This window comes from Malurus melanocephalus, unplaced genomic scaffold (genome assembly GCF_030028575.1).
Source record: "Malurus melanocephalus ecotype Western Australia unplaced genomic scaffold, MMel_1.1 scaffold_143, whole genome shotgun sequence".
Taxonomy (NCBI): domain Eukaryota; kingdom Metazoa; phylum Chordata; class Aves; order Passeriformes; family Maluridae; genus Malurus; species Malurus melanocephalus.
Window position 1 is genome coordinate 952,978 of NW_026623375.1, and position 13,220 is coordinate 966,197.

The 13,220-nt window shown below is 45.9% G+C and overlaps 1 protein-coding gene across 7 annotated transcripts in view; it reads left to right on the top strand.

Moving 5' to 3' along the window:
* The first annotated feature begins 6 nt into the window (after window positions 1–6).
* ARHGAP17 (Rho GTPase activating protein 17) overlaps window positions 7–13,220 on the top strand; it is a 40,922-nt gene continuing 27,708 nt past the window's right edge. For 6 of the 7 annotated variants that reach the window (XM_057371215.1, XM_057371220.1, XM_057371218.1 and 3 more), the window contains exon 1: window positions 7–124. In XM_057371215.1, coding sequence (XP_057227198.1) covers window positions 72–124 — 53 coding nt within the window. In that variant the 5' untranslated portion in view covers window positions 7–71. The remainder of the gene's footprint in view (window positions 125–13,220) is intronic. The other variant, XM_057371221.1, reaches the window with a different exon arrangement.

Here is a 13,220-nt window from a genome sequence, read left to right on the forward strand (position 1 = left end):
GGCTGCGGGGCCGGGGGCGGCCGGGGCAGCAGCGGCGGGACCCGGGGTAGCCCGGGGCAGCGGCCGCCGCCATGAAGAAGCAGTTCAACCGCATGAAGCAGCTCGCCAACCAGACYGTGGGCAGGTGGGCGGCGGCGCCGCGGACGGGACGGGGCGCGGGTGGGCTCCGCTCCGCAGTCTCGGCCCCGCGGGACCGTTCGGGGGGCGATGCTTCGGTGGGCTCCGTGGGGAACGCGAGGGGCGGCGGCCGCGGGCGCTCGGGTTAAAGGCGCTCCGGAGGTTGGGTCCGTGCCGGTCGCAGGGCTCCGCCTCGCCTGCCCGGGGTCTCAGCCGCGCTGCGCTCCCGGGACTCGGCGGAGCCCTCGGGGGTCCCGAACCCCCCTCCCCGAGCCCCCAGCGCCATTTGCATCGGGCGCTTCCTTGTCTGGGCTTTGGCGACTTTCGTTTCCTTTCTCCCGGGGTTGATATTGAGGTATTTGCTCTATTTCTTGCTTCTCTCACAACTAAAGAGACTTCAGAGAGTGCCTTCTCCAGGACTTAATTTGCCTGCCCAGGACTTAATTTTAACAAAACCAACAGAARCCCTGTAGGTACAGTTGCCACCAGTTTCCAGCTGTCAGAATCTGGGAAGRTTTTAAACTTGGTTCCGTGATAACAAATCTGTGCCCAGACAGGGGAGTGTCCTGCAGCAGCAGCTGTCCCTRCTGCTAAACATGCAAATGTCACCACATTGCTTTTCTAGCAGAAGTCAGATTTTCCCGCAGATACTTCCTTCTGCTTTTGGTAAAGATTGATTCTGAAAATCAGTTCCTGATATTGAGAGTATAAATTGAGAGTCTGTGCTGATACTGAAAGTATAAACTTATTATCTGAGTTTATGTTTTGGTGGCCTTCTTTCCAGTAACTCCCTTAACGGGATGTTTATTTTCCTTGGAGCCCACACAACCCAGGGCAGGTGTGTCAGCTAATAAAGCCCAAGGAGGAGATTTTTAATAGGTTTGTTTTGCTATTAAAGAGGGAACCGARCCCTGTCCTCTCATTCCCATTTCATATGAATTAATGAATTTTTTTAATGTTRTTGGAGGCATTATTGGCATTCTCTGTTTGCATGTGTTAGCCCCACAGCACCAAATCCCAAGCGGAATTTTGAGTAATCTGGGTTGTACTGAGGAGGATAAACAGCTTGGGGTGCTTTGTGCTTCCAGGGACAAATCCGAGTACAGTGTGGAGTAGTGTTTGGAGGTGTGGGTGGGGAGGTTRGCAGTGACCTTTGGCCGTGCAGGTGAAGGCTGTGGGGTGCTTGGGTGTGGTGTCTTGGCAGGTTCTTGTCACACACCTGTGCCACGGAGTCTGGGGTGCCCTGGCAGCCTGGGCATGCACGGGTGGAGGGGGTCTGGTTTCATTAAGATGCAGACACTTCTGTCATTGGTTTTCATTAAAAACTATTTAAATGACACCGAGTAATTTGTTTTTATGCACTTGWTATTCATTAATTGTGACTATTTCACCTGCTCACATTTCACATACTAGTCAAGCATTCCTTTARTCACCAGGGCCTTATTCCATTTCCCAAAGTAAAATCCCATAGTAGGGACAGATTCTAACTGATTCTGCTTTAAAGTATCAGGGCTTAGGCTTTCAAGCTTGGTTTGGGAAGCACTGCAGGACTCATGGAAGACATGGCAGACATTKAGCAGGATCTTAGAGGCAATATTATATGTTCTGTTGGGTTGTGTTATGTTCCATTGAGTTGGTGAACTCGTTTATTGTTTTTTGTGCTGGGACAGAACGAGGAGACAAATCCTGCATCAGGAGGATCCCATGGGTTGCATGATACTTGCAGAGGTAATGGTTCAGTGTTTAAAGGCCCTGAACTTTGGGAGACCCTGCAGAAGAATGAGCTGCTCCACAGGAGAAACAGCATCCAGAGGAGCTTGGGATCTGTGCCGAGGGGTCATGTCCCCCCAGGGATGATCCCTGACTAGCTTTTGCGTTTCCTGGTGCTGTGTTTGGAAGGGGTGGCTCCTCCTGCTCTCCTTTTCCCTCCTGCAGAGGTTTGTCCATCACACCTGAGGTGTGGGAGAGCAGCCACGTTACCCTGAGGTCAGCAGGGCCTGGCCCTGCGTCAGCCACGCGTCGGCACCGTGGGGTTGTTGCCTTAATGAAGGGCTGTTTGATTGAAGGCAGCAATGACACTGCCTTCTTTCAGCCAGCTTCCAAGGGTGGCATCCTTGGTCTTGGACTCTATCAGACCTGGCATCAGGGCAGTAAGACCTTAGTGTGAAAAATGAGAAAGCATGGGTAAGAACTCCATMAAAGCCAAGGAATGGCATTTATGAGAAGCCTCTGAGTCCATTGATAGAATTATATGGAGTTATGAAATACATTTAGAAAACTAATTAAAGAGGGGATTAGTTCAGCGGAACAGGATTCCACAGTAATTAATAGATGTGTTAAATATTTTGCTGCAATTATCTCGTGGATGTTCTTGGCKGCCTTACGTGTTCAATCTGCTGCTGAGGACTTTATATTTTATATATTGGACAGATTTGTTGTCAGTGCTGCTGAGGGGAACACTGTTGGTGCTCATGGCATTGTGAAGGCTCTCAYATCTGGTCAGCATAATTCCCAAAAAGCAGGGCTAGGACTTGCAGGTGAACAGAGGCAGGGCTTGCCAGGAAAGCATTAGTTCCATATGAGCTGAATTAATGCATTGCCATAAAGTGGCATCTTGCCCACAACAGACACAGGGCTGATCACCCAGAGGAATGASCTAAGAGCTGACTTTATCTTGAGCTRCATCCTGAATCCACCTGCAAAGAGCTGGAAAGTTTTTGTTAGGCTTAAAATTTAGTTGGAGAAAAAAGGAATAACATTAATTCTGAACTTCATGAATTTGGGGTGGTCTGTGATTCTGTAGAGGCCATGCGCTGGGATTGCTTTTAATGGGATTTATGTCCTAATTCCTCTAAATCTTCATCTCTTTGGAGGCCCAAGGCTCATATCCACTAGGAACAGTTGTGTGTGTGCTTGGCCTGGGTACAGAGCCCTGGGAAATGGGAGCTGTGGACTGGTTTGGGACATGCTGGCTCACAGATTTGGAGAGGTGAGGTTGTACCTTCCTTTGGGGTGTTTCCTGAGCAGATCCTCAYTCCAATGCAGCACCTGAGCATTAGGCTCAGAAATTTAAATTATATTATGTTTGATGTCAGCAAGGTGATTCTTCACGTGTCTACAAGTGCTTGTCTCAGTTTCCATACCCTTTCATAAATTACAAAGGAAACAGATTTGATTAGAAGCTTGGGAATATTCTCCTTTATAGCTGCAGTCATCCCTAATGAAAATAAATGTTCAGAGCTATTGTCATCAAAGCTTTGCACTGATACACTAATAAGCATTTGAACTACATAGCTGAGTAATTTCCATGAGGAATGAGCCCATGGAGAGGTTTGGATCGTGCTGTTTGCTTACAGAGCTCAGGTTGTTAATTAATGACATCTCARGCTCTGACAATCTCCATGAGTTGGGCTTCTGGCCTCCGGGGACCAGCTGCTGCTGCTGTTGTTGTTGCCATCAGGTTCTTTCTTCATCCTTTAGGTGCAATCCCTGAGTACCATTCTGATTAAAAATGATTCCAGACAACTGCTGGGGAGGTTTGGGTCTGGTGAAGTCACCCAAGCTCAGACAGGTGGGTTTTCTTACTGCCTTTGCTGTGAGAGATACTCGATCTGCCCYGAGGCTCTTGCAGTAATTTAAACCAGGGACAGGCAGCTCTGACTAATTAGAAATCTGGAAGGGCCCACAAAGTGCCTCAGAAGGCTCTGGWTTTATGCAAGAGGCTGACTTACTGTAGCTTCTGTGCTTGTTTCCCACTGCTCAAATACAACTCCTTGTGTACAAATAGGTTTTTCCAAGCCCTGTACTCATGGCATTGCTGTGACTCACTGAGAGTTTTRGAACATGGCTTTTAATAGCTCATGTCCTGCATAAAAGTTACTGTGCTGAACTATATTTAGTGTTTCTTCAAGCCACTTGGCAATGTGCAAGTCTTGAGTTGGAGCTGGAGTTGTAACATAATTATTACATTAAAGCAAGTTATGTTAAAATGCCTGTTACTGAAATACTGTACAAGGAGGAGCTGCCTACATCTGTTTGTACATGGAAAACCTTCTGGAAAGCAGTAATTTCTAGTAAATACTTAATGGAAAATGTGGATGGTCCAAATGATTCTTTTTTTTTCCTGCTAAAGCATTATCTGTTGATTCTTCTCTTTCTCAGAACTGTTCTGTGTGTTATTACTTAAGAAAGGTTTCTTTATTTCTTCATGTTGTGTTGATAGTACTTTGAAACTCGCTTTTTCAAATGTCCAGGGTGGTAAAACGAGAGTGCACCCATCTCTTAATACTTCCATCAATATRACATTAACCCTAGAGTTTCATTTCATATCAAAGAATTTCTTCTTTAATGTTTTTCTGGTTCTTGTGTGGGGGAAAATATTGAGTATGACCCAAGTATTTGAACATTTCTGGCTCACCCAAACAGCCTTTAATAGAAGTTAAATCTGCTGAGTGTTATTTACTTGCACTGTTTGGCAGAGATATTTGAAAAAGTGGTGAACAGTGATGAATATTTAATATTTACRGGGAGTTTGCAGGTTGGCATTTGTCTGCACCAGAGGGCTCATGAAAAGAAAAATCTCATTTCAGTGTTTATAATCGTTATCTTAAGCATTTCCTGTTTATCTCCAAATKAAGTTCCAGGTCTCTAATTAGGAAATTGCATTAGATCTTTCTGGATGRCAGCTGACTCCAATGATGGGTTTAAAGAGTCTGAGTGAATTGAATTAGGGGGATGTGTGTTCCTGAGCAGGGGCAGGATGTGGGGCTGCAGGTCAGGCAGTGCTGGGAGCAAAGTGTGTATGAATGCCAGAGCAGTGGGGAATGACAGCCCAGGGATCACTGAATAAACATCTGGGGAGTGGGGCTGGTGGACAGTGAGCATGGCAGAGCTGCCTGGGCTGAAGGGAGCTGGCACACAYAGCTGCAAAATATTCCTTACCTGGCCACTTCCAGGATATTGGGGGCTCTGCACAGGTGCAAAACTTGGCAAAGTGGAGTTTCCATGCAGGGTGGGAGCAAGGAAAGAGCTCAGTTACCTCAGCAGTGCTGCTCAGTCCCAGCAGGGTCAACAAAGTCTCTCGGGTATCCGTGCATTTATCTGTTTCCTGCACCCTTTAGGGACCTCTGACACAATGTAATGGCTTGTGCAGCTTGGGAGTTGGATTTTTCTACCAGAACAAACTTCCAATTATAGAAAAACAGGCAGCTATTACGTGTTCAATTTGGGGCTGCTGCTTGTGGTGAGACTTGGCCCTGGTGAAGSGTTTGGGACTGTATTATCACAGTCATAAACCACAGATCGTAGAATTCCAGGAATGTATGGATGTAAGTTGGGTTCAAGCTGTGGTCTAGATTGAATTTTGTGAGCATGTCTGTTAATCCCATTGKTTAATATCCCCTTCAAAGCAGATTGCTGAAGTCAAAGGAAAAATAACCTGAATTTACTGAAGGGGAGGACTTTGTAGATTTTCTTCACGATTCTGTCTTGGTGGAGAACTTGGGAGCTGGGGAAGCCTGTGAAGTTGAACTGCTGCTCTGGTGAGCTGCTGGATTGCTGTGCTGGAATAGGAAAGAAAACAATGTATTCTAGCCTAATTTCGGTGTTTCCTTTAGGTTTTGTAAAGGCAGCCATCAGTTTATAAGGATCTCTTAATTCCTCACGGGCCAAGATGATCTCATGTTTAAAGTCCAGGTCATTAAAAATCCCGAAGATTAGGGACTTAAGAAATTACGCTGTATGGTTAAGAAATGTTTTTCTCTGCAGAACTYGTGTCCTTACAAGGGCAGCACCAGATTTTAAGTCAATGAGTAAATAGTTGCTCAGCCCTCAGTTTAATAGCCTCATYACTTGTGATCTGCTTCCAGACCACATGAAACCTGGGAATGCCTTGCCTGGGTTGCCTCTGCCTTGCCCACGTCCAGAAGCAGTGACGTGGGCAGGGTGTGAGGCCCAGGGATGCTGTGGGTGGYGTTTCCCACGTGGGTCCTCACAGCTCTGAGCCAGGGGTGGCTTCTGCGYGGTGGCGTCTGACAACACCAGGTCTTTTCAGAATCCCACCTAATGCTGCCCTCTGGCAGTGGGAAGCCATTCCCCCTTGGCCTGCCAGTCCAGGTGCTTGTAAACAGTCTCTCCCCATATTTCTTGTCAGCTTCTTTGGGTACTGGAAGGCCACACTTAGGTCACCTCCAAGATTCTTTTTCCCACAGAAAACTAAACAACAAACTAAATTTGTTGACTTGCATAATAAAACGTTGTGAATTCCATTAGGAACCAGCTAAAGCCTGCGGGTYAGAAGAAAAAAGTAACTATATAACATTGTGATTTGTGTGTCAGGTGCTGAGTGGGCAGTGGGTAAAATACTTGAGATTTTTGTTGTAGAAAAATAAATGAAAAGATTCCAAATGGGGGGATTTGGGTAATATTAATTGCCTTCTTGCATGCATGTCCTCTCCTCCCTTGGCTCTGTTCGAGCTGCTGCTTGATGAAACAGATGAGAGGACTGATAAAATATTCACAATCCAGACAGACACCGTGGGATCTGCTCTGGCTGGATCAGCATGGGCTTCCTATCCTGCCAGGGGGTCAGGGCTGTGTGAGGATAAAGGGAGCCTCTGTCTCGAGAAAGCCTGGTCTTACATTGCCTTAAAATGAAGAATAAAGTGTTCTCTTTCTGTGCAGGTGATTCTCAGGTGGTTTCAGGAGGGTTTGAGGTCCAGGCCAGCAGGGAGGGTAGTGCCAAAGCTGGCACACGGTGCTCCTGTCACAGCACGTAACCAGAGCCTGAGTCACCATTCCCGGCTGGAGCTGCGCCGCTGCCGGGGGAAGCACTCAGGGAAGCAGAGGAAGCTAGAAGAGTTTCAGGAAAGGATATTGTCCACAGGGSTTAGGTGCATGCAGGGTGAAGGTTTTGGTGTCTGACATAACAGCAGAATAGAGAGGTAAAAATACACCTGAATGTGCTTTAGTGGCAGCGGCTCACCTGAAGGTACAGGAGGTGCCTTTTTTCCTCCTGTATTTATTCATATAAACAGAGTAATCCCCATCTTTGGGCATGGATGATTCCTTGATTGTGACTTGATCTGATGGTGGTTCTACGGAGTGAATAATTTTGATACCAGGTTATGCCCAGAGTCAAAATCTTGAAATAGTAATAATTTGATCTGCTAAAATAGCAAGATGTGATGTAACGATCTGTTTGAGCCTGATGCTGTAATGGGATACACTTAGAATTGATGAAAGCAAATGTATTTCTTAGACATTTACATTGTATTTTTAGGTTATGATAATGGATTTGTGGCCAGAGCTGCTTGTTAGAGGTCACTGTATTAGCAAGGATAAAATGCAGGATCTTTTTGGGATGGGATTAAATGAAAAGTGTCTTCATGTGTTAGAAATGTTTTCTAATATTCTGCACAGTTTCCAGAAAGAAAAGAATTGTAACTTAAATGAAGTTGCTCCATTTTTTGGCATTTTAGGAGAACCTTCAGCCCTCAGTGTTAGGCCTTGTCTAAGGCAGCAGCTGGCCATGGACACTCTGATCTGAAACTGGGAGTTGGATTAAACATCAGTTAAAATGGGTAAAGAAGTCTGATTTTGGTAATTCAGAGCAGGGTGCCTTCACCAACAGCAGTTGGTGGGGACATATCAAGGAATTTTAAGATTATTGTACTAGATTCCTCATTTTTCAGGCTATTTGATTGTCATAGGTACCAGTCTTGAAGGCTAAATTTGRTCCTCYGTTCCTTCCAACCCAAACCATTCTGGGATTCTATCATTTTGGTTAAAATTTATTCCTYAGGAGCCAAATAGCCTTATAACCTTGGAGTTTGTAGTTGCTATTCCATGGCTGATCAGGACTGAYGGGATACTTGGGCAACTTCTCCTTGGCCGGTGCTGCTTCTCACCAGGAAACAGCTCCTCAAACCCGGGCCAGCTGGGTGAGGTCACAAGTGCTCCTCTTGCTGAGGTGGAGCCTTTTTTCCTTGACAGGGATTGTTGTCTGGTGGAGCTAATTGCATTGCAGAGTGCCAGGGACATCCTGGAGTGGCTRCAGGGGTGTGAATCAAAGAGCCAGCGGGGCTGCAGGCACTGAGGTGCGCAGTGGCCAAATGGGCTTTGGGTCAGAAAGATCTGTGAACGGTTTTTCCTTCTGTCTTGCAAGTTTGTCCTGTGCTCAAGCTTGCTGCACTGAAATTTTTGTATGCATAACCTCATCGGTTTCTCAAGATCCCAAAGATGCTTCCAGAGTGAAATTTAAAGTTAATTAAAGGATAAGTGGTAGATTGTAGGGCTGAATATTGCACAGACAAGGTAGGTCACTAGTGAGAACTGTTAATGGTGTTGTACACATAGGAAACACACATCCTCCGTGTTTAAAGCTAAGAAGGCTACTTTAGCCAGTGACAGGAAAATTAATTTCAAAGATGGGCCCTTTTTTAGAAGATAAATTGTCCTACAGGCAGGTTGCAAAGTCACAGCTGAGATACGGCTGTAGAAAGTACAGCAGTTATTCAAATGCAGATTTTTCACATATAAATATCAAGCAATTGTTAGGAAACATCAATCCCTAGACTAAAAGTTCTATTTTCTGTAGGACAGAAAACTGAAAACTGATGTTCTCAGAGAAATCGATGTGTGAGCTAAGCTTGCCGCTTCTGTTTGGGTTGAGCATTCAGCTGGTCTGCCCCACTGCAAAGTGATTTCACACGCAGATTAAGTGTTCTGAGCTGCTRTTTTTTGTAGGAACGGAACAGCGGGATAAAGTAATCCTGGTTTTGTAACACCAGGTCCAGGCGTGTGTTTCAGTGCAGGATCACAAACCTTGATTAGTGCGAGGCTCCTGTTTCCTTCTCAGAAATGCAGGGATTGAGTTAACTTTCAGTTTCATGCTGGAAGAGCAGGGAAGCCTCGTGGCAGGGTGGGAATGGCCCAGCTCTGCGTGTTGGACACATTCATGTGCTCTGTGTGTGCTGTGTCTAAGCAACACGAAAACAGGAGCCGTGTCCAGCGCCGGGATCCCGGGAATGGGCTGAGTGTGCTCGGCCAGGGATGCCGGGCCTCGCCTCCTGTTGCTGAAACATAATCAAGGGCTCAGCCATTAATTGTTAATCATAGCCACTCTCAGGAAATCAGCGCAAGAGCTCCGTTGTGAAATCGTGGGCAGAGGGAATAATCCCTGGTTTGTTACCAGCTGATTTTGTGTAACTTCAGGTCCCCGAATTCTCTTATAGTCTTTTTACTGTTGTTTCAAAGCTTCCAGCTCCTTTTTGCAGCCTGACTTTCTATTCCTGCTTCCTTGTTCTGCCTTTTCTGCATTTCCTTGTTTTGCTTCTTGTGTTGATTCAGTTTGGTTCCTTCTCCAAGGCTTTCTCTTGCCAGTTTTGTGAATCCCCAAATTTTAAATAGATCAGGCTGGGCAGTGCATTAAAAAAGAGCAGCGTTTCCTTTGATAAAATGATMGTTTCTGGACTGAAGCTTTTTGACACTCTATGCAAGGCTAAAATCATTGAATCCTGGAATGGTCTGGGTTGGAAGGGATCTTGAAGCTCATCCCGTTCTACCCCCTGCCACGGGCAGGGACACCTTCCACTATCCCAGGTTGCCCCATCCAACCTGGCCTTGGACACTTGCAGGGGTGGGGCAGCCACAGCTTCTCTGGGTACCCTGTGCCAGGGCCTCACTCCCTTCACAGGGAAATTGTTTTTCAATATCTAATCTAAACCTACTTGCTATCAGTGAGGACATTCCCTCTTGTCCTGTCAAAGTTGAAAAAAGCAACCAAATAAGCAAAAAACGCCCACGGTTTTTTCAGCAGTTCAGTGTATTTTGTTAATTCCTGCAGTGCATATTTTTCCTATTCAGACATGTCTGTTCTGTAAAAAGTTGTCTGTGGAAAAGGCAATGCTGCTTCTTGGAGTCCTTTCCAGCAATTGACAAAGCAAGACTTCTGGGAAAAGAAATCATAAAGCTTAAAAATGTCTTGAGTTGGGTATAATCCACCAGTCTTGTGGCYAGAGTGGAAAGCAAGGTCCTGTTTGGAAGTTCAGGAGATGTTGGAGGGTGTTTTGGTCATTTTTTTAATTCCCTTTTCACATGTGGAGGAGTTTTCATGTCAGCAGGTGGTTTGGCAAGGGGACTGCACTCGCTTAAATCTGAGAGCTGCCAAAGCCACATGGAGGGAATCCCTCAGCCCTCCTGCTTTCCAGAGCCCTCAGTTGYTGCCTGGTCTGCTTAGACCCACAGCGGCATCAGGCTTTGCAGCAGTGCCCAGAGGTCTGCCCAGCCCTGATTCCGAGCTGCTTTTCTGTTTGTTCCCAGTCCCTTGTGCTTGCTCTTCTGGCTCCTGAGTGGAACATGCCTTTTCTCCCAGCCAGGWGGGTGTTGAGCCAGGCCAGTCCTTGGAGCTGCTGACAGTGGGGATGCTCCTCCTGGACCAGGGACATGGAGCAGGACCAGAGAGGATACAGCCACTTCTGTCAGCAGCTCTGCCAGCTGATGTCACCTCATGGGAATGAAATGTTGGCCCCAGGGTGCAGTTTCATGATCAGTTTAAGCTGATCTTAAGTAGCTGCTGTTGCTGAAAGGAACAGATTTCCCTGTCCCTGCCCAGCCTTTGCTGGTGCCACATTCAGYCCATGGGGTAGCCAAGGAGAGGGCCAAGGCAACTGGGAACCAGTTTCTTTTGTGGGATCTGATTCCAGTCTAAGCTGCTGCTGATGCAGAGAGGGCTGTAGGGACCAACACCTGACATTTGGGGAGCAGGGAGTGTTTCAGGCAGGGCTCCTGGAAGGAGAGAGGTTGTAGGGAATCAAAGGCTTCCTCTGTGCCATGGGTTTGACATRGGTGTTACCAGAGCTGGCACAGACCTGGCAGCCCTGATGGTGCAGGGCTGAGGTGTGCAGCCCTGGCGGTGCTGGAAAAGGACAGTCCTGGCCAGGTGCTGGCCCCGAGGTGCTGCAGGATCATTTCTTGCTCYGGTGCCCAGGTTAAATTTCACCTGGAGCTGGTGCTGTGGTCTGAGCACTGCCAGAGCACAAAGCACAGGAATCCCTGTTCTGGCAGCACCTACCGTTGTGTTGGCATGCAGGGGTTGTAAAATGACACCTGACATTCAGSAATAACAATTTAGGAATTATTTAGGTTGCTTTCTGTTCAACTGTATTATAGCAGAACTGCACCCAGCTAATTTTAGATAAAATGATTCTGCGTTAGTAAGAGGTTGTTGCTTGCTTGGGAGGGAGAGAGACMTTGTATGACAATAAACTTGTAAACGTAAATAAATACCTGGCAGTTAAATATTAAAAGCAGTTATTTACCGAGACATGGTGGGGAGGGTGTTTGCATGCTTTTACAAAAATAAATTACATAAATAAATGGACATGTTGGGAAAGCTCAAGTTCTGTAGTAAATTGTAGCATGAGAAAAGTAGATTGTAGTACTTAAGCGGGGAAAAGCAAAGCATAGGAAATACATTATGATTTGATAAGCTRCTTAAAAAAGTTTGTCTCAGGTTCCTTGGGGTTTTTTGGTCACTAATTTATGACAACTTGTCATAGGACTTGCTACTTTGGGGATCAAAACATAAGACCGTTGCTGGATTTCACCTTGCCTGGATTTTAGCAGTTAGAATGTTAATCCCCTGCAGCAGCACTTTGCCTTTCCTTCGGAAGCTATTAATAGTTTCACAAATCAAATGCACTTTTTACAAGAAGCCACTTTGTTATATTGGCCTGACAGAGGTCTGGTGTTTTTCCAAGTCAGAAAGAATATGGGGAGAGCATTAATAGCTGCAACTTGGTCCCTGGTATAAAGTAGCAGGTTAGCAGTGAGTATTTGATTTGCTGGGATAGTAATTGGAATTACAATAGTTAATTGGAAGCACTGAATTGTAAATTTTTTTTTGTACCCAGAAGTTTACAAGCTRTTGGACTCATCAGGCTGCTCACTGAAACAACACTTCCTCCCTCAAACAAAACTGCTTTAAACAGCCTTCTACATTTAAACCACAATTTTATTTTTGCCTATAGAAAGTTCAGCTTAAATTCATCTCAAATTTGCAGTGCTGTGGCTCAAAATGATCTACCCAACTTTGTTACAGACTGAAGCCAACAGTGCTTTTGTTGAACTGCACCATATTTGGTGGAATGCTCAAGATCTAATATTAAAACCACTCAGTGTRTGTTTTATGAGGAGGAGCTGTGCAGGACCTTGCTGCAGTGCCTGCCCCTCTGAGAGTGGCCCGAAAATAGGATTTGGCTTGAGCTGTGGTTGTTCTCCAGAGCTAAATTTACTGCCTCGCTCCRGAGATGAGCCTTGGATCCATTTCACCGACGCAGGAATTTCAATCCCCTCATGTGAAGAGTCTGTCATGGGTTTCCCTGCACTGCACAGGAACACTCTGCTCTCCTTCCAAGATGATTATCTCCCTGAAGCCTGCTCTGCCTCTCATTAGAGCAGGCAGCTCCTTCTCCCACATCCAGGGCTGAGGTGGAAGAGATCAAAGCTGAGCTTTGAGAGTGAGTGGCCAAGCACAGTTTGATGGGGGAACTCAGTGAACGTAATGAAGAAGGAAGGCAAAGCAGCAGAAATGCAGAAATCTCTCTTTATCCACCCATTGAAGCCTGAATTGTAGTTGTGCAGCTCTGAGGTGTTCAAATCACTGAAATATTTTGGAGGTGATGCACCACTTTTAAAGCACTTCTAAAGGACTGGAAGCACAGGAGTTGCAGCTGGTGGGTGAGTTCCAAAACAGCAGCCTTTGGTGTGATTTCTGAGTCACTGAAGCATCTGTGGTCACCAGATTCACAATTAAACTAATTTAATACGCGTACAAAAGCTTACATTGTTAATTTAGGTGAAAAAAGAGGAGGCAAACTGAAAGTCATACTGGTGCCTGGTTACGTGTGGTGTTCCCTAAATACTAATACTGAAAGTGAATGGTGACTGTCACCTGACGGTTATTTTTGAACATTTGAAACCCACTTCAGAATATTGATGCTTACCTTGGATCATGCTGGTTTTCTTTCAAAAATCAGTTCAAGGTCAAACAGGGAGGAGTGAGCTGGTGTCCTGGAACACCTTGGAGTTGYATTTTCTGTGAA